The sequence below is a fragment of the Podarcis melisellensis genome (assembly GCF_964234715.1).
Source record: "Podarcis melisellensis genome assembly, chromosome: 7".
In the NCBI taxonomy this organism is placed as follows: Eukaryota; Metazoa; Chordata; class Lepidosauria; order Squamata; family Lacertidae; genus Podarcis; species Podarcis melisellensis.
Window position 1 is genome coordinate 11,807,331 of NC_138539.1, and position 20,662 is coordinate 11,827,992.

At 43.6% G+C, this 20,662-nt stretch overlaps 1 protein-coding gene across 4 annotated transcripts in view; it reads left to right on the forward strand.

Annotated features, from left to right (window-relative positions):
- CYRIB (CYFIP related Rac1 interactor B) overlaps positions 1-17,486 on the forward strand; it is a 66,817-nt gene extending 49,331 nt beyond the window's left edge. For all 4 annotated transcript variants that reach the window (XM_081918975.1, XM_081918974.1, XM_081918976.1 and 1 more), the window contains exons 4-13: positions 7,635-7,717; positions 10,012-10,133; positions 11,612-11,717; positions 12,128-12,264; positions 12,937-13,014; positions 13,130-13,246; positions 13,867-13,946; positions 15,666-15,792; positions 16,223-16,293; positions 16,634-17,486. In XM_081918975.1, coding sequence (XP_081775101.1) covers positions 7,645-7,717; positions 10,012-10,133; positions 11,612-11,717; positions 12,128-12,264; positions 12,937-13,014; positions 13,130-13,246; positions 13,867-13,946; positions 15,666-15,792; positions 16,223-16,293; positions 16,634-16,697 — 975 coding nt within the window. In that variant the 5' untranslated portion in view covers positions 7,635-7,644 and the 3' untranslated portion in view covers positions 16,698-17,486. The remainder of the gene's footprint in view (positions 1-7,634; positions 7,718-10,011; positions 10,134-11,611; positions 11,718-12,127; positions 12,265-12,936; positions 13,015-13,129; positions 13,247-13,866; positions 13,947-15,665; positions 15,793-16,222; positions 16,294-16,633) is intronic.
- Positions 17,487-20,662: the final 3,176 nt, after the last annotated feature.

Below are 20,662 nucleotides of genomic sequence, written 5' to 3' on the forward strand. Positions count from 1 at the left end.
TTCAGTTTTGCCTTTAGCCCCCCCTCCAAGCTGCTTTCATTATTATAAATATTGCACAACATGTTGATATCAATTTCTCCTCACTGTGAAGAGTAGAGTTTCGAAAATGCATTCACTTTTGACAGCTTTTCAGAGAGAACCATTAAGAAGTATTATTCTATTTGCAGCTCTGACCTCCTAAATTATGTATTACTTTGGGCAACATGAGCTGGCATACTTAAAATCGACCACTAGATGTCAGCAGTACAAAAGAGAATGCTGAATGATGGGGTAGGAATGACAAACATGACTCAGAAGGAAATTCATAAAATATTTTTTCATGCTCACAATAAATGTATAATTACGGCAGTTGCATTCTTTCCAGTCTTGTACATGTGTATAAGTTAATTTCAGTATCCCCTAAAATCTGTTATGTCATCTCTGATTATGTTGACTTTAGAAAAGAGAATCTCAGTCTCCTGAATAAAAGTCTATCTATAAGATTTTGCAATTCCAAAGCAGAGGGTTGGATTAGATTATCCTCATGGCCCCTTCCAACTAAATGATCCTATGAAAAGATCTCCTTTATCAATATGCATTAATAGATACATTCATACCTCCGCTTACATATTCCTCTAGATACGTAAACTTCGGGATGCAAACGCGGCAAACCCGGAAGTATTTTTCTGGGTTTCGCCCCATGCACATGCGCAGAAGTGCTAAACCGCACCATATGCAGAAGCGGTCCTCCGGTTCCTAATTCCTCGGGATGTGACCGGACCTCTGGAACACATCCCGTTCTCAACCGGAGGTGGTACTGTATATGGAGATTGCTAAACTCAACTCTATGAATAGGAAAGGCTCTCCTGTCTTCAGGGATAGCCGCACGAAGCCTCTTCAGGGCAACAGGAGGAATGCTCCCCCTGCCCTGAAGAGGCTTGGCACGGCTATCCCAGAAGCCAGAACAGCAAGAGGGATTGCTGCTTTTGCTGCACAGCGATCCCTCTTGCCTTTCTGACTTCGCTTCGCTGAAGAGGCGCTGCGCTGAGAGGGAAAGCTGTGCCCCTTCAGCAAAGCGGGAGGGGAAACGGAGCCCCTTCCATTTCTCCTCCCGCTTTGCTGGAGAGGCACTGTGCAGCGAGGGAGATAATATTTTTTTTCTTGTTCTCTAAAATTAGGTGCGTCTTATGGTCGGGTGCGTCTTACAAAGCGAATAATATGGTAATTGTGGTGCATTCTTTGGATTTGACTTACGAAACAGTAGTGAAAAGGAAAACCAAAGCCTAGTCACCACTGACTACTGTGGCCCCTGATTACTAACATTTTCAGGCATTAATCCAACTACAGTGCTTACCAGTCAGCATAATAAAATAATGTGCACAGTAAGGAGCAAACCAGATGTGACAGGGCCATAGTGATGTATGTTCCCTATATGCTTATTATTATTAATGTATGTTTATCTTGGTCTTCCTCCTGAAGGAGCCTAGGGCAGCCATACAACATCTCCGTTTTATTTTTATTTTTAATTACCATATCTTATTGCACTCTGCTGCTTTTTAAGCTCATTTTCTCCAGCCCATTTCCAATACTGAGTTGAGGAGGCGAAAAATGACTTAAAAGTTTATTTCCCTCCCCTCCTTTGTGCCCTCCATTTTATGTAAAGAGTACACCCTCCCCCTTTTTGTATAGGCGTGGAGCAGGCATTGTATAAAAATCCACATGGCTTGCCCTATCACATCCAGTTTGGCCTGGATATGATGTTTTAGTGTGTTTAGAAGTAATTGTGAGTTTTTATATTCTCTTTGCTATTAGATTCAGCTTCAGCCTCCCCAAATGATTTTTTTTAATCCAATCTCTTGCTGGAAAGGATGAGCACTAGTAGCTCACTTTGCAAGACTGCTTTCTGTGCACTGCTTTCATAAGTAGCATGCTTGGATATATAAAGAGAACCAGTTGTCTGCTCAGTTTAGGATGCTGCCTGTTGCTAAGGGCCATTTTACCTGACTAATCTTATCCGTGTTAAGAATCTCTTCTTAGCCTGCAGCTCAGAGTTGTGGCATGCTAAGAGAGGATGTTACCAAATCCTGTTCCCCTTAGATGCCTGGCAATCAGTCCTTTTTATTTCAGTATTCAGATTGACTTGCTTGTCTAATGTTCCTGGACATTTCAGTGTCATGCAGCCAGCGCCTTGGAATTTTGTGCTAAAAATATGCATATTTTAAGGAATGCATTATGCAAGTCAGGCAGGTTTGCATAAATTAAGTTTGCACATAGTCACTGCCATGTTGTTTCCAGTAGGAGTAAATACTAATCAGTTAATTATTTAGAACTGGAAAAACTGAGTGATAATTGTTGTATGTTTGAAGTTATATATCACCATTCTAACTTGACAGAGGTGTCTAGCTTGAAAGCTACAGAACTCTGGAGCTTGTGTATTGTTAGAACAGAGCTTTATTCCATTTTTACAGATGGTAATATCATAGAATTATAGAGTTGGATTGGCCACAATGGTCATCTGCACCACAATGCAGGAATCTTTTGTCCGTTGGTACTCATACCCATAGCCCTGAGATTAAGAGTCTCATGCTCTACCGACTGAAAGGAAGAGGAAACCACAATAGTGGTGTGTTACCTACGGCCGAACAGTTTTATTCCGCTTTTAAAAAAAATACTCAAAACAGCTAATACAAGTGGCAATAAAAAACATGACAAATGACTAAATATAACTTTAAAAGCTCCTTGCAACCAAAGCACATCAGTTTAACAAACAACCTCAAACTACTTTTATTAAAACACAGTGTTAGGTGTAAATGGTTGGGTCCATAACTCTCTCATGATGAGAACTGGATCAGGGCCTTAGTTGCTTTTTTGCAGGGAGGGGAGAATTTCTTTGTGATTCCAGTTTATTCTGTACAAGTTTTAACAGGATTATCTCCAAACAGACATCTGCTGGCCCAGTGGGAGTTCACCTCCCTCTCCCTGCCTTGCAACCCCCACAAGCCTCCAAACTCTGCGCTGGAGGTTGGGGTACCCTCAGACAAATACCGGGGGGCTACAGTGGGAGGAGAGAAAGGGGAAATCTGCTTTCATAGCATTGGATTTCACTCTTTAGCTTAAGTCTCTTGAAACTCTGTTCCTTTGAGAATTCGTAAGAAAAAGGCACATTGTAGAAGTCATGCCTCCTTCTGCGGTCAGAAATTAGCTCTAAAATCATGCTTTTCCGGTCTGATTTATCGGGATCTTCTTTTATTGACTTTGATCTTCTGTATCTTTTTTTTCCAAGTGAAAAAGCACAACAGTCCCGCCCCCCCAAATAAAACTCGTCAGTTCTTGGCGGTGAGGAATTCTGTATCTCTGCTTGTTCCTCCATCAATATTGAAAACGAGGGAGCGAGGTTACCACTCACTGAGCCGCGAGTCTTGTTCACCAGTTGGGAACAAAATAGTTATTAACCTACTCTTACCCCTGAGGGGAGTCATCTCTGGTTCTTGGGAATTTCTATTACATTCCGTAATTCTCTTTCGTTTTATCTTGACGGAGCCCAAGCTGAAATGTGCCTGGGATGTTTTCAGAATGAAGGCCATGCGTGCCAGTGTTGTTTTGAAAATATGCCTGGGCTTTCCGCCTGTCTGAATTTGACATGGCACTCTGCATCAGACAACCCCATAAGGCTGTAATGGGCAGAGTCATTTTAATCAGATGTGGCATCCCGTATGTCTTATTCTGCGAAAGTAGGTCAAGTTGGAAGCAGCCTTTCTCCGTGATTCCCACAACCTGGTTCCACAGGGCCTGAGAGAGCTGTTTGCTGATACCATAGAAACCGCTGGGAGGGATTAGGAGACGCTAAGCAAGGGCAGTCAAGAGTCTTTACTACACAACCACTAGAAACCGAAGCTGGCAAAAAGCATTTAAATTTGATGCATTTTTTTTAGGCCCTGGAAGGGATCCTCGGTGTAATAATCTGCTCTGACTAGTGGTGTGGCTTCACACGGCTGCAGGCGTTAAACAGGCTGCAGTTCCTTTATAGAATAGCATCATATATTGAAAGTGAGCCCAAAGAAATAGACAAAAGCTAAGGATTAAAGTTAAGTAGATACATGTGTTTTGAGCTTCAGGGAAGTGGGGGGAGAATAAGCAAGCCTTTTTGATTTTTTACAAAGAGGAATTATTTACAATCCTTAGAAACTATTCTTTAATATGTGGCATTCATATATTTCTCCCTTCTGTTACTTGATGAGATATGAAAGGATGTCTCTGCTCATTCTAATTGATTTCTTAAGTGGCATCAAAAAATGATGATACAGTTCATTGCAATTATTTGTACCAGTGCAGTGTTTGCTTCCCGCGGTTTATTGCTTTGTGTGTATGTATGTCTTCTGTTACTTGGGAAAAAGGCGATGGCAAACCTAGACAGCATCTTAAAAAGCAGAGACATCACCTTGCCAACAAAGATCCGTATAGTTAAAGCCATGGTTTTCCCAGTAGTGATGTATGGAAGTGAGAGCTGGACCATAAAGAAGGCTGGTCACCGAAGAATTGATGCTTTTGAATTATGGTGCTGGAGGAGACTCTTGAGAGTCCCATGGACTGCAAGAAGATCAAACCTCTCCATTCTTAAGGAGATCAGCCCCGAGTGTTCACTGGAAGGACAAATCCTGAAGCTGAGGCTCCAATACTTTGGCCACCTCATGAGAAGAGAAGACTCCCTGGAAAAGACCCTGATGCTGGGAAAGATGGAGAGCACAAGGAGAAGGGTATGACAGAGGACGAGATGGTTGGACGGTGTTCCTGAAGCTACCAGGATGAGTTTGACCAAACTGCGGGAGGCAGTGGAAGACAGGAGTGCCTGGCGTGCTCTGGTCCATGGGGTCACGAAGAATCGGACACGACTAAACGACTAAACAACAACAACAACAACAACAACAACATGTCTTCTGTCTGGAACAAATTGACTTGATAAGCAGAGCAGTCCAAGCCCCCTTCTCCTAGCTCTCCTGGCTGAGCTATCTGAGACCTGCTAGATTCCAAGACGGTGCTACTGCCATTGCACACTATCATCTGGGCGGTATGTGGTACTAGCAGCAATAATGACAGAAACTATCATAAAACAATAGAATCTCAAGTCACATAGCAAGAATTGCTGGTTTTTCAAATTAAATGTGATAGGTACATTGAATAGCTTTTTAAACTCTAAGAAGCCACCAGACACAACAACACATCCCCTTCCTCTTCTGCTTTTGCAGCCCGCCATGCCTGTCCCACCTCCCCGAAATCTGGAAATTCATTCTGCAAGGAAGCTGACCCCATTGGGTGTTATTCAGGAGCATTTGCTGGCAGGAGATGAAGTGACTGGTATATTATGTTAGTGAGGCTCTTCCCTGCTTTCCCTCCCCCCCCCCCACTTCAAATAAAGCAGTATTCTTAGGTAGACTGCATCGCATCTAACAGGCATCAGCTGAACTTTAATTTTGCTTCCAAGGAGAACTCATGGGAAGTGGGCTTAGAAAGCGAAATTCTTATAGCTGGATACGAAAATGAATTAAATTGTCATTGCCAGATTATTTTATTTATTAAATTTGTATGCCACCCTTCATCTGAAGATCGCATAAAAATACAGGATAAAAGCGCAAAATGCATCCTAAAAGCAAAATGAAGAAGAGAACAAACCAATAACCCCTCTCCCCTCCCAGACAATTCAGGTGTGGAGGGGAAAAATTGGTGATGCTGTGATGTATTTGGGGAATAAATCTATCTCGGTATGGTATGGCAGTCTTTGTATTGCAGGGCCTTCTGAAATACAAACTTCTGCTGTAAAAACATCCAAGCTTACAGCCTTGCCAGTTTTATTGAGGGCCAAGTACTTTATCCTTCACACACCAGTAATTGCTTTTTGAACAGACGATTTCATGCACCGTTCAAGCTACACTCTGCTGGCTTTCCAAGAATATCTTTCTTTTCAACGTGATAGCTTGGAGCACAGACTTGACATCTTGTTAAACTGTCAGCACTTGAGATTCTTAGATCTAAAACGAGGCGTTTCTGCAGTGCCATCCATCTTAATGGACCTGTAGCCCTTTTCAAAATGTAATAACATGCTTGCACAAAAAATGGCCGCCGACCGTTGTGTGGTTGAAGCAGAGCAATTTTTGTAGTGAAGTGTCCAGACTAGATACAGCAGAAAACTATGTTTTATCCCATATGTCTCAGGAAATATAAATAAACCCCTAGTGTTTAGTTTCCTACATGGAAGGAATCCTTTGTCAAAAGAAGAGTTTGATCACGTGGAGCTCGACTTGCCTTGTGAAGAGGTGCAATCTAGATATGTCTTTACTCCCTCAGTGAGAACTAGGCCTGGGTTTTGTGCTACCATGAATGACCGCAACTTTTGCAATACTACTCTTGCTATTTTGTTGTGCAGCGGAGTTCATGTGTCTGTGTGGCAGTTACTTTGTGTTCATTGGTTTGCATTCTGCCTCTGCGTTTCAAACCACTCAGCTACATTAGGAGTACGGACCATTCCCCTCAAGAAACATTTTATTGGCTATAATAAACGCGCAAACAATCAAATAACAATAGACGTGACCCACCTTTCCCTACCTAGCACAATTTTTGGGGTGGAGTGGGGAAGGGAGTTGTAGGGAAGTAGAACAGGTAGCTGCATATACCAGGGATCTGCAAGGCTTACTGGGTATGGGCCCAATCATTCCCGTGGAGATCCTCCATGGGCCGGGCCGGCACAGTGCGATGCCGGGAATTGCATCTGCGGCGCCGAAAATCGCTTCTGCACATACCCAGACGCTGAAAATTACGCCTGCGCAGAAGCAATTTCCAGCGTCTGGCCATGCGCAGAAGCGATTTCCGGAGCCGCAGAAGAGAGGTGCCACGCCGGTTTAGTGCAGCGCACGGGGACTTGCTGAGCGGGCGGCTCGTTTCAAGGGCGGCTCATGGGCCGGTTAAGCAACCTTCATGGGCCGCTTCCGGCGCATGGGCCTTAGGTTGCCGACCTCTGGCATATACCAAGAGAAGAGAAGACCGAGAAACGGAAAATGCTTTTTAGGTATTGCTGAGTATCTGAAATGTTCTTATAGACTAGAAATGGGGAACCTGCAGCCTCCAGATGTCTCTGAACTACAACTTGCACAATTGCTGACCCTTGGCCATTCTGGCTGACTGGAGTCCAGCAACATCTGAAGGGCCACAGGTTTCTCACTCCCATTTTGGACTGGGAGTTTTGAGTCAATTATAACAAAGCAGAAAAGGCTGTCAAACTTTGCTATCATCCATAGATATTCTGAAGTGAAACAGTGAGTAGAGGGTGTCTGCGAAATACAGCCATCTACTACAGAATTGGATATTTTGAAATTCTAATTTATGCACAGTGTTTTATGGGCATCTGACTTCTATGAGTACAATTGGGGAGCTACATGGTGTGATATTTTCTCTTGCTTTCTGATGGATGCTCTTCTATCTGCTATTGGATAACCCACTTTTCAGCGGTTGGATGTGTTGGGAAGTTGGAAACAATACTCCATTGCTTGGATCATACCAGGAACTGAAAATACAGGAGTACCTGGAAAGTTAATGCATTTCCCCCCGTTAATCTCCCATTCTTTTTAAAAAGAAATATTCTTTGTCTTTTCTCATTGTCTCAACAGGTACCTTAGCATGGGGAACCTTCTTAAAGTTTTGACGTGCACAGACCTTGAGCAGGGACCAAATTTTTTCCTTGACTTTGAAAGTGAGAACATTTAAAAAATATGTATCTTTTATCTTGTGCCCTAAGTAGTCCAAAGAGAGTCTACCAGTTAGACTCACTTTTGCATATACTTTTATTTGTGTGCATGTTGCTGCCTCTTTGTTAACACAGCATCAAGTTTGGGAGCAACTGCAGAGGTAGCATGTGAACGAAGGGGGTCTAAGTTGTGGTTTTTATAATTTACAATGTTTAATATCAATTTATATTTACTGCTGTGAAAATCAGATGCTGCTGTGCTTCTGGGCCTCCTTTGATGAAGTCATAAAAGAATCATGCCTGTTGTCTTATGCCTTTTGCATCTTAACACCCAGTTCAGAAAATGAGAAGATATCTCATCTTAATAAGCCAAGGGATGCACAACCCTTTTGTCTCAGATGTAGCTCCTTCCTGGCACACCTGGGGGAGCCAGAAAGTCTATAATTAACCAGTTTCCCCTTTCATGTGAGTGGGGAAACTATGGCTAGCAGCTTCAGAACAAGCCAAGGTCCTAAACCACAGTTTAAACTTTTAAGACCCTGACTTTCCCCCAAGCTACTTCTGAGTTCAGATGAAATTGGAAACTGTGATGATTTATAAGGGAGCGTTTGAAGGGTCCGTGTGTTCAGGCAAAAGGCCTGTGAATATCATTGGAAATTAAACAAAGTGGCAAACGTTTGATTGCAGTCTGTGAGTTTCTAGCTCACACTCAGTTGCATGTAGCTTCAACATTGCTTATTTTAAATGGTCATTAAGATCTGTTTAGAATTGCCTTTCCTTAGAGGAGGTATCCTAATGCCACATGGATTCAATGATGGAACTGTTTTAAAATGGCATCCGACTTAAGTCAGGACTCTGAGCTAGATCTACTGAAGCTAACTTAATTTGATTTCATATGCATTTTATTTCATGATTGCATGAGCTATCTTGTTAGGGCTATGCCCTAAGAAATGGCCTTTTTATAAGGATGCAATAACAGCGACAACAGCTTTTCCCAGTAAAAACATCTCCCTTGCGGTAGCAAGTATAATTTTGTTGTTAAGTAGAGAAATCTTCTAGAATGGCATGTGAATTCCAGATCTTAAATAAGAGTTGATATTCAACTAGATTTTACTCAAGAGTAGACTCACTGAAATTAAAATTAGCTTAACCCAAGGGTCTTGTAAAACTTAGCTGAATACCACCCAAGGAATTTTTAATAGAACAGATGCTGTACCAACATGGATTTGAACAGTATTAGTATCTGATTTTGTATTCTACTCCTAAATGCCACTCATGACATCTGACCAAAGGTCAGTATGCAGCTTTTATCCAGCTAGGTACCTTCTCTTTTTCCTTTGGAGCACTGATAAATAGCCCAGTGCCCAGGACTCAAGCCCTGTGCACAAATTCCACAGAGTCCACATACCTGTTGGTATTATTTCATAGGAGCAAATGAGCCTGCCTTCTGCTGAGCTGGGCCTTTGGTCAATCTAGCTGAGTATTCTGTACCCTGACTGACAGCTGCTCTCCAGCATTTAAGGGTCTTTCCCATCACCTGATGCCTGGGATCCTTTTAATGGAAGATGCCAGAGATTAAACATCAGGTCTTTTTGCGCAAAGCATTTGCTCTGATCTGTGGCGCTTCCCTTCTTGTGTGTTGCACGGCAAGGTTGATTAAAATTGTAGATGCCTATTTATTGATTTTGTATATTAAAAAAGATTACTCAGCTTACTGATTCTCTGCCTCATGTTTTCACACAAAATCAGTATACAGCTGATAAGGAGGTTCCTCACTTGCCCACAGCTGTGATATTACTATCCACATTCTGTGAGCTCTTGCTTCATTTACACCTTTTCCCAAAGCTAGAAAGCCTAGGTTAGGGTTGCCATATTTCAAAAACTGAAAATCTGGACACACAAGTTTTAGGAAATCAACACTTCTGACATGGGTTGTCATACACCCAGGTTTTCCTGGACAGTTCCCCAATTTTCGGAAATTCTGCCCAGATTCTATTTTTGATGGGCGAATCCTGGATATGTCAGCCCTAACCTATGTGTTTCTCTAACCAGAAGGCTTTGTGGATTGTGAAAGGCTGTACTGACCAAAGCTGTTTTGACAAACAAGGCTTCTAGATATTCCAGTTGCATTTAGACATGATGCGCCGATTGCAAGTATATTTTGATAGGAAAAAGAAACCCAAACCATGTATATATATTTAAACACTATTTTCAGGAGTATATTCAAGCACATTCAACATGTTTATATTTGAAAATTGCGTAACTACAAATATGACTTAATATGCTGTCCTGTTGTTTAGATGCTCAACCTACAGAATCAGAAAAAGAAATTTATAATCAGGTAAATGTAGTGTTAAAGGATGCAGAAGGAATCCTGGAAGACTTGCAGTCATACAGAGGAGCCGGTCATGAAATACGAGAGGTAAAAAGCATAATTGGATGGAGTATTTTGTAATCAATTTAGTGATGCTACGTATCATACTTTGCATTAGTGATTATGACCTTAATAAAGGTAAAGGGACCCCTGAGCATTAGGTCCAGTCATAACTGACTCTGGGGTTGCGGCGCTCATCTTGCTTTATTGGCCAAGGGAGCCGGCATACAGCTTCCAGGTCATGTGGCCAGCATGACTAAGCCGCTTCTGGCAAACCAGAGCAGCGCATGGAAATGCCGTTTACATTCCCGCCGGAGCGGTACCTATTTATCTACTTGCACTTTGACGTGCTTTCGAACTGCTAGGTTGGCAGGAGCAGGGACCGAACAACAGGAGATCACCCCGTTGCGGGGATTCAAACCGCCGACCTTCTGATCGGCAAGTCCTAGGCTCTGTGGTTTAACCCACAGCGCCACCATCCCATATGACCTTAATACAGATCAGTTAAAGGTTCAGTTTCTGCCAGAGTCTCTATAACTTTTAAATAACAGTTTGTGCACTACAAATAGCATGCTCTATGTGCAAGTAATATTTACTATCTTGTTTTAACTGCCCTCTCGGCAGTCCTGAAGCAGAGGTCATTTTGGACCCTTTCCGGATAATCAGATTTATATTGCAAACATGCAGTGTGAATGTTTCTCACTTGTTGCACCAACAACCACATTTTCTTTCCTTGGCGCCCACAATTCTATTTCAGGGTATCACATTTCCCCTACCTTTTAACCACCTGTAATATTTAGTTGATGGGGGAATCCGTCACCCAGTTAGTGCCTGACATTCTTCTGATATTGTTGCATGACATGTAGTCGTGCAGGAAGCTTGGGCTGTACCATTGCTCAGCAGTGGAACATGATGACTGCATACAGAAGGCTCCAGATTCAGCCCTTGGCATCTCATGTTAAAAGGATATCAGGCACCTTGTCTGGGAGAGACCTCTGCCCTGAGACCTTGGGGAGCAGCTGCCAGTTGGTAGAAGAATGATCTGACAATAGTATGAGTCTCATTAATCAGCAGTGCACTTTCTCTTCTCTCCCCCCCCCCCCCGCTCTTGCCTTTGCCATGAAGTGATCCTCGTTCTCCAAGCTGCAGGCTTTTGACATGAGAGTGAGACTTGTGTACCGCGAGAGCTTCATCTAGGCTTTTTTTTTTCTCCCCGAGCTCCTCTAGGGCAGTGTTTCCCAACCTTGGGCCTCCAGCTGTTTTTGGCCTACAACTCCCATCATCCCTAGCTAGCAAGACCAGTGGTCAGGGATGATGGGAATTGTAGTTCAAAAACAGCTGGAGGCCCAAGGTTGGGAAACACTGCTCTAGGGAATGTGCATGGTCACACAGAACAATGTCTCTGTTTTGTGGTCTTATGGCTTGGTTGTCCCATGCTTTTATATGATTTAAATGTAGAGAAAACTATACTGTAAAGCAAACATTATTATAAAGCAAACATCCTTGCTCGTGTTTAATTGTTCCAGGCAATACAGCATCCCACTGATGAGAGGCTCCAGGAGAAGGCATGGGGTGCGGTTGTCCCTCTAGTGGGCAAACTAAAGAAATTCTATGAATTTTCTCAAAGACTTGGTAAGTGTCAGTAGTAACTGACTGATTGATTTGCTCCACAATATTCTATGATCTACCATGTAATTAAGGCCAGGATCCCACGGTGTTAAGTATTTTAGCATGGTAGAATTTGTTGATATTACTTCTTTTGTATTACTAATTTACCACCTATACCGAAATGTTGACATTTACTGCTAATTTGGTGGGTTTGTTTTTTGTTGTTTGTAATTTCTAGTCTAATGTATCTTGGCACCAATATAAACTGCTTTTGAGGAAGGTTGAAGGACTCTCCTTTCTTAGGGGTAGTCCACTGGCACCTAGGATTTTATAACACCTCGATTGTGGCCTGCTTTTGTAATCATCCAGAACGACAGTACATTCAACACTTTCACACTTTTTTACATAACTGTCCCCCTTGTTCTTGCGTGCAGAAGCTGCATTACGAGGTCTTCTTGGGGCTCTGACAAGCACTCCATATTCTCCCACGCAGCACCTGGAGCGAGAGCAGGCTCTTGCCAAACAGTTTGCGGAAATCCTTCATTTCACACTTCGTTTTGATGAGCTGAAGGTAAGTCCAGAATTATCCCCGCATAGCGCTTGTCCAAACTGAACGGTCGCAAAGCAGCTGTGATCAGTGTTACAGTGTTGCACAGTGCTTGTTTGTCCATTGATCTGATGTTGCTGTAAACAAATACGGAAATCCCTTTCCATTTCTGCTCCTGGATGGCAGCCAAGGACTGTTAACCCTGATCTTACTGATTGTTCAAGCTCGTCACATCACTAAGGACATAAGAAGACCCCTGCTGGACCAGAACAGAGGAACATCTTAGTCCAATTACCCATTCCTCATACTGGCACAAAATGCTGGAGGTTCTACAAGCAGGGACAGTACAGCCATACCTATAAGCATCCAGGCAGAGCTATCTGTCCTGCTAACAGCAGCGACTAATGCTTGCCCAATTCAGCTGCTACCTATTCCATATTACGGTAATTACACACACGAAATCACATTATGTCTTCCATAGTATTCTGGATATTTAATAGCCTAGTTATGCAGGATTCTGCCTTGACAAAAATAATATTTAGGATCCTGCCCTAGACCACCGCTTCGGTGCAGGACCTCAAGATGCTGGCCTCATTTCCCAGGTCTTCACAGAACTGAAATCCCTTGCCCCTTCAGAATGAGTTAGGGTATGATGCGCACTTGTCACCAATACATCCTCTCTCCCCACCTTTCTAGATGACAAATCCTGCAATTCAGAATGACTTCAGCTACTACAGAAGAACCTTGAGTCGTATGAGGATCAATAATGTTCCAGTAAGTACCCTTCTGTAGAAGTGAAGAAGGTATTTCTTTGTGACCCTTGTACCACTTACTCTGTTTATTCAAAACCAGTGAAGATTGAGATTTTTAAAATTTTATACTTTGGTAGGCAGAAGGAGAAAATGAAGTAAATAACGAATTGGCCAACAGAATGTCTTTATTTTATGCCGAAGCAACGCCAATGTTGAAAACCTTAAGCGATGCCACGACAAAATTCGTTTCAGAGGTATGTGCGTGAATAGACCTCCTTGTTAGGAAAACTGTGGAAAACACAAGTGTGTTGCGTAAAACTGGCTTGTGCTACTGACAAGACTCCATGTTACAGACTTTTGGGTGCATCTTAATGTTGAATTTCACGTGCCAGCAGTGTGATTTGAAGGTGTTAAGGGCTGTAGAATTGACTTAGTTATAGAAGAGAGGTTTCGGAATTCAGTAAATCTTGTGACTCGTCATAGAGGGCAGCATCTCAGCGCAACTCAGTAATGCGCAGCTAAAGTTTGCTCCCTCCCTACCCCACAACAACTTGTCTGCCTTTTGCACTTGGCTCCTAAAACTTGCCACTGAAGCTTCTCCACCAAGGGGAAGAATATTGCTCTCAACACGATCAGTGTTTCTCAAGCTTGGGTCCCCAGCTGTTGTTGGACTACAACTCCCATCATCCCTACCTAGCAGGAGCAACGGCCAGGGATGATGGGAGTTGTAGTCCAGCAAGTTTGAGAAACACTGGTCTATGTCAGTAGGTAGTGGTTCTCCAGGGTTTGAACAGGAGACATTCTCAGTCCTACTTTGAAAAATTGGGGTGCTGCTTGTGTTACAGTAACTATGTATTTCTTATGCCAATTACAGAACAAAAATTTGCCTATAGAGAACACCACAGACTGCTTAAGCACCATGGCCAGCGTTTGCCGAGTTATGCTGGAAACCCCGTAAGTACCGAGGCTACTTCAGACATAACTTTTGATCAAAACACCATTTTATTTATTTGACAAATGTGGGCATCTCCCTAAGCAAAGCCTCTTTGTTTTTTACTGAGAAGTTTCAAACGCTAAGAAGGAATCATACTCTGATCACGATAAGCCATAGATAGTAAGTCACAAATTCAGAGTTAATTTGCCGACGGTATAAACAATTCGAGGAAAACCAGAACCTAGAATTAAGGAAGAATAAGCTAAGAACCTGGTAGTTCCTTTCTGGTATGTACCCAAGTGCAGGACTGACTGCAGTCGTATTGAACTAGTAAGAAACTTTTGTAATATGGCAGATAGAGGAGGGAAGGGGTGGAGAGTCTCGGTCATTGAAGACCGTGCATTATACAGAGCAAGGAGTTGGGGCCAAGCCTGGTTTCCTGAATTGAACCATGCCATTTTCCTGACTGAACACATCTGACCCAGATGTTATGGTCCGGTTAGGGTCAGTGAAGGAGCCTGTGCCCCACAGGGTGGGCTGTGGAGAAGCGATTCCTTCCGTAACAGTCTCCCAAGTGCATTTTACTTTCTTCCACAGAAGTGGCTGCTATTGATAGTGCTCCTTGGAGATGACAGATAGGGTGCTCTCTCTGAGAGGTCTCGACACTTCCAGTTTTGTAGCACCTTTTTCAGATTAAGCTGGACATGCGCCAGATTGCTAGTTCTTGCGGGAACAGTTCTTTTTAATATTTCAACACCGGAATGTATCGGAAGGCATCTGTACGCTTTGGGAAATGGTTTGATCTCATGCATAAATCAGGAAGATATAAGAACCTGGAGCGTATTTTGCCTGCATCTTGAGCCTCTTTTCCAGGGTTGACCCCCAGTGCTTGATCACCCTAACCTGCCACAAATGGTTATTGTGCAGCCAGATATCGCGGGTGGTTTTAGCAAGGCGTGTTGCGCTGTTAGGGAAAGGTAGGAACGAAATCCCAGCACCAGGCTTCAAGATTTGCAGTTGGGAAGGAAGAAACTATACCCTGAGAAGGTTGTTACTTTTGGGGATGGCATTCCGCTGAGATACTTGCTCTAGTTGTCTCTCACTTGGACTACTGCAATGCGCTCTATGTGGGGCTACCTTTGAAGGTGACCCGGAAACTACAACTAATCCAGAATGCGGCAGCTAGACTGGTGACTGGGAGGGGCCACCGAGACCACATAACACCGATCCGGAAAGACCTACACTGGTTCTCAGTATGTTTCCGAGCACAATTCAAAGTGTTGGTTCTGACCTTTAAAGCCCTAAATGGCCCTGGCCCAGTTTACCTGAAGAAGCGTCTCCACCTCCATTGTTCTGCCCGGACACTGAGGTCCAGTGCCAAGGGCCTTCTGGCGGTTCCCTTGCTGCGAGAAGCCAAGTTGCAGGGAACTAGGCAGAGGGCTTTCTCGGTAGTGGCACCCGCCCTGTAGAACGTCCTCCCATCAGATGTCAAAGAGATAAACAACTACCTGACATTCAGAAGACATCTGAAGGCAGCCCTGTTTAGGGAAGCTTTTAACGTTTAATAGGTTATTGTATTTTAGTGTTTTGTTGGAAATTGCCCAGAGTGGCTGGGGAAACCCAGCCAGATGGGCAGGGTATAAATAATAAATTATTATTATTATTATTATTATTATTATTATTTAGAATTCAGCTTTGGATAATCAAGTGTTTACTGCCGTGTCTTGTTAAAATTCCAGGGAATACAGAAGCAGGTTCACCAACGAGCAAACGGTATCGTTCTGTCTGAGGGTGATGGTGGGCGTCATCATTCTCTATGACCACGTGCATCCAGTAGGCGCGTTTGCTAAAACGTCAAAAATTGATGTAAGTTCTGGGGCTGAGTGAATTACGCTTCCTTGTGGTGGGCCAGCTGGGTGGGGGTGGAGGCAAGAAGGAAACACAGAAGATACTCATTTTTAAAATGTGTATTTTTTAGCACATCTGCATGTCAATAAAAATGATGTGGATGAGTCAGTGCAAGTTCCCATATTATGCCAGCTAGGCTGCACTTGTGTGAAAATGCTATTTCTGTGAATCATGGGCAGTGTATCTATGGCTGCCTTGGCTTCCTTCGAGGGCTGTTGTTTTTAAAGTCATTGCTGTCCCACTGATTGAGCTAATCGTATTGACATGAGGGCTGGATCCTTTCTGAAACGTGAAATTGCAGGTTGTGTCATGGTTACATCCAACGCCGGTTTGTTGTGAATTAAAGTGTGTTTCCTGTCTCCCCAAACCCTTTTGTATTGATTTCCAGATGAAAGGATGCATCAAAGTTCTCAAAGACCAGCCTCCAAACAGTGTAGAAGGCCTTCTAAATGCTCTCAGGTATCTAACTTTTGAACGTGGAATCACTGTAAGTGCCAACTCTTCTTTCTTGGAAAACAGTGGTTAGCACTGGTAAATAAGGACCACTGGTACAGTGTGAAGGCAGGTACAGCATTTTAGAATTTTTCAAATGCCTACGTACATGGGGATTCAGCAGGAACACCCAGCCCAGAGCTTCCCTCCACTGCACTGCCCCAGGAATGCCCTCTTGTCCCCAAAATAGTCTTTTTTAAGGATCAGACTGTCAGAGACGTACAAGGCCATAGAATCATAGAGTCCAACCCCCTGCAATGCAGAAATATGTGCATGGTTTTGACACACTTTTATTTTTCCTTTTTAGGTACACAACAAAACATTTGAATGATGAGACTACCTCGAAGCAAATTAAATCTATGTTGCAATAACAGTTACCTGGAAATTATGCTCTGCTGTAAACAGTATTCTGCAATGACGGAGATGCACAGATCTTTTTTCTTTTTTAAAAGTGATTGCAACTACTATCTTGTTCAGTCTTGCTTTTGATTTTTCTCCTCTTCTTGTCTTCTCCATTAAAAAAAAAAATCACGTTCTTGTTCTTGAGTAAGCTGATAACTTCTTTTCTGTGCCAAAATCATCGAAAATTTTATCAACCCTGGGGGGTGATTTTTTAATTTTATTTTTTATTATGCCTTTCAGAATGGCCATTCTGTGGCAGCTAATTCTGCATTGCGTTTTGGATTTCTCTGGACTGGAGAAAGTTCTGTGACTTGAACTAAATATTTTTAAACGTGGTTTTTTTTTCCTTTTTTTGAAAAACTAATATTTAATATTGCTTCTTGTGCATGGCGAAACTGCCTATTTCTGCTATTTAAAAAGAAAGAAAGAAACTCTCAGTGACTTCATTTTGTATTGCAGCTTTTTTATGTGCAACCATGAGGAAACTTAAGAGCAGATTTGTTTAAATTAACTGTGTTTGTACAAATGGTACCCAACACACAAAGTTTTTTTTTTAAGAAAAAAATAAATAAATGAGTAAAACTGTTTGTTTTAAAAAGTTAAGTTTGCATTTTGACTCATTTTTGTAAGGATGTCTGTTGTATGTTTAATAACTAACGTTTAAAAAGAAAAGTGGTGTGTGCGTAGCCAAATTACGTATGCATGTTCGTGTCAAATGATTGGCTGTGGAGACAACAATAAAAAACGGCTTTCATTTTTCTAAGTGTGATTTGTTTTACCAGTGTTGTTGAGAGGCCTGTGGTCAGTAGCTTTTTGCTAGGTCCCTGAGCTTTAAAAATGAACCCCCATGAAACTGGGTCCTGTGGCGTGTTTTATCAGAAATAAGTGTTGATGTAGTGGGTGCTACTTACTCCCAGGTAAGCAGGTAAGCGCTGCTCTGTTCCAGAGAAAGTTAGTCATAACAAAGTCCCCTTGAAACCAGAGCAGCATGTTAGACGTTCCTAATTGCTTTCTATGGAAAATAGTTATGGATAGCTCAGTTGGTTAGAGCGTGGTGCTGATAACACCAAGGTTGCAGGTTCGATCCCTGCAAGGTACAGCTGCATATTCCTGCATTTCAGGGGGTTGGACTGTATGATCCTCAGGGTCCTTTCCAACTCATATGATCCTATGATTACCACCTGTAATAAACCTTTGTGCCTGGGCTTATTTCACTGTATAAATTGCCTCGAGGTTTTCATCCTTGATATGACAATGAGATTTTCTATCCACTCGATTGCAAAGCTTCGAAAAGCTGTTTGCAAACATTTATACCTTGGGTGGTTAGCAAAGGTTGCTTTAGTACGTTAGAGAATCCATCCTTCAGCTGGCCAGCTCCTAAACATCTATCTGAACACCTTCTCTCTTTCTTTTTCTCTCTCTTAAAAAGGTATTTTCTTTCCTAAACTTAGTCTCCTAGAACTTTGCCAGCCTACCATAAGGTAAAAGGAAAAGGTGAAGGACCCTTGGGACAGTTAAGTCCAGTCAAAGACGACTATGGGGTTGTGGCACTCATCTCACTTTCAGGCTGAGGGAGCTGGTGTTTGTTCACAGACAGCTTTCCAGGCCATGTTGCCAGCATGACCAAATCGCTTCTGGTACAACAGGACACCATGATGGAAGCCAGAGCGCACAGAAACACTGTTTACCTTTCTGCCACAGTGGTACCTATTTATCTACTTGCACTGGCATACATTTGAACTGCTAGGTTGGCAGCAGCTGGGACAGAGCAACGGGAGCTCACTCCGTTGTGGGGATTTGAACCGCCGACCTTCCAATCAGCAAGCCCAAAAGGGTCAGTGGTTTAGACCAGGGGTCAGCAAGGTTTATCTTGCCTGGGCCGGATCGGTCCCACGGAGATCCCTCCGTAGGCTAGATTGTGATTTTCGGCACCGCGGGAGCGAGTCCCTGTGCCGTGCTGCACTAGTTTTAGCGTAGCGCATGAGCGGGCAGCTTGGTTGGTGGCTTGTGGGCTGGTCAAATGACCTCCGCAGGCTGCTTCCGGCCCATGGGCTTTAGGTTGCTGACCCCTTGTTTAGACCACAGCGCCACCCATGTCCCTATTCAGCCTACCATAGGGAGCCTGTGGCTCCCATATGCCGTTGGACTCCAGCTCCCATCATCCTTGACTGTTGGTCATGCTGACTGGGGGTGATGGGCAGTGGAGTTCAGCAACATCTAGGGAGCCCATGGTTCTCCATCCCTGCCCTAAGTGGTTTGCAGGTTTGCATCTCTATAATTGGACCATCCCTCTTTGTACAGCAACTGATAGTCGCTGCTACGGGAGGGTGTGTTTCTTCCTGGAGCCATCCTGGGCCTGGCTTCTTGTAACTGGTGCTTTGTAGGCTTGCCCTGGAGTTGAACTCTCTTAAACTACCCCACGCAAAGAATTGTCTTCCTTCAGACCCATTGTTTCAGCCAAAGATAAGTCCCCCATAGTCATGCAGCTCTTTGAAAGGCAATAATCTTTGCAAGACAGAAGGGGCCATCCACTTTTTATTCAGGGCTGTTGCTGTGTCAAGGTTGCTTGCTCCCCGCATCTCGTCTCTTTGGAGGGAGCAGGGCTCTTAAGCCATTGACAGCTTCTCATTGACTGCAGCTTTGTAGGATGGTTCTAGCGACAACTTTTCGGGTGGCTACATGGATGTGCCATATTCCAGGGCAGTAAACACCTGAATATCGATTGCTGGTGGGCACCCATATCTGAGGGCTGTGGAGGGCAAGGTATGGTGTATCTTTGACTGAATCAGGGTTAGGGACCGACTGCTGGCTAAGCCAGGAAATTGCTGAGTGGGCCTGAGATGCATTGCATCCTAAGCTGCTTATCCCAGTGGATTGCTTCCTGACACACTAAACTATAACAACACAGCAGATAAAAGCACCAAGAGCAGAGATGAAAATGCCTGGGTAAATAAAAATATTTTTGTCTGGTTCTGATGGCACGTTTGGCTGGCTTGTGGCAATGACAGGAGTTCGTCATGAAAATAATAGCCTGTTGGAGAGCTCAGCCTCCAAGAAGACCTGTGTATGCTTGTCTGGATTTTAATTTGCCGCTCGGCACACAAAGACTCCTTCTACTGCCACCTGGTTTGTCATCCTTTCCACTTGGGATAACTGGCCACCTTCCATATTTTTGCACATGTAGAAGTTATCAGTTCAGGACTGCAAGCAAAACTGCCCGCAAAGCACTGGAAGAAACTCCCGGCCTCTCTTTGGGATATTCTCTCTCCTGAACAAACGGTTTCTTATCACAGTGTCGAGCCAGCAATGCTGATAGAAGACCCTTTACTCCTTTCTCTGAAAATGCCTACGCAAAATGCCTGTGAGGGCCACACCTTCCTCCCCAGCGTGCCTGTTCTGTGAATTAACCACTTGGCTGAGTTATCTCCTTCAGCCCAGAAGAGTCCTGGGCTGAAGGAAACGGGGCTGACAAGCAGGGCTGTGGCTTGGCAGTAGACCATCGGCCGTGCATGCGGAAAGCTGCAGGTTCAATCTCCGGCACCTGGTAAGGCGGGGAATTTGTGCTGCCTGAAACCTTGGAGAGCTGCTCTCAGTCGCTGTAGATTATACAGATATGGCGTCCAAGGTGGCTTCCAGGTGGTGTGAGGGCTGTTAGCACTGTGCAAAGTATTTGAGCACAAGATGAACCCTGTTGGATCAAACTTAAGGATCCATACACACTATACATTTTGGGTAACATTGTTTGTTGTTTAGTCGTGTCCGACTCTTTGTGACCCCCTGGACCAGAGCACGCCAGGCACTCCTGTCTTCCACTGCCTCCTGCAGTTTGGTCAAACTCATGCTGGTAGCTTTGAGAACGCTGTCCAACCATCTCTTCCTCTGTCGTCCCCTTCTCCTTGTGCCCTCCATCTTTTCCAGGGAGTCTTCTCTTCTC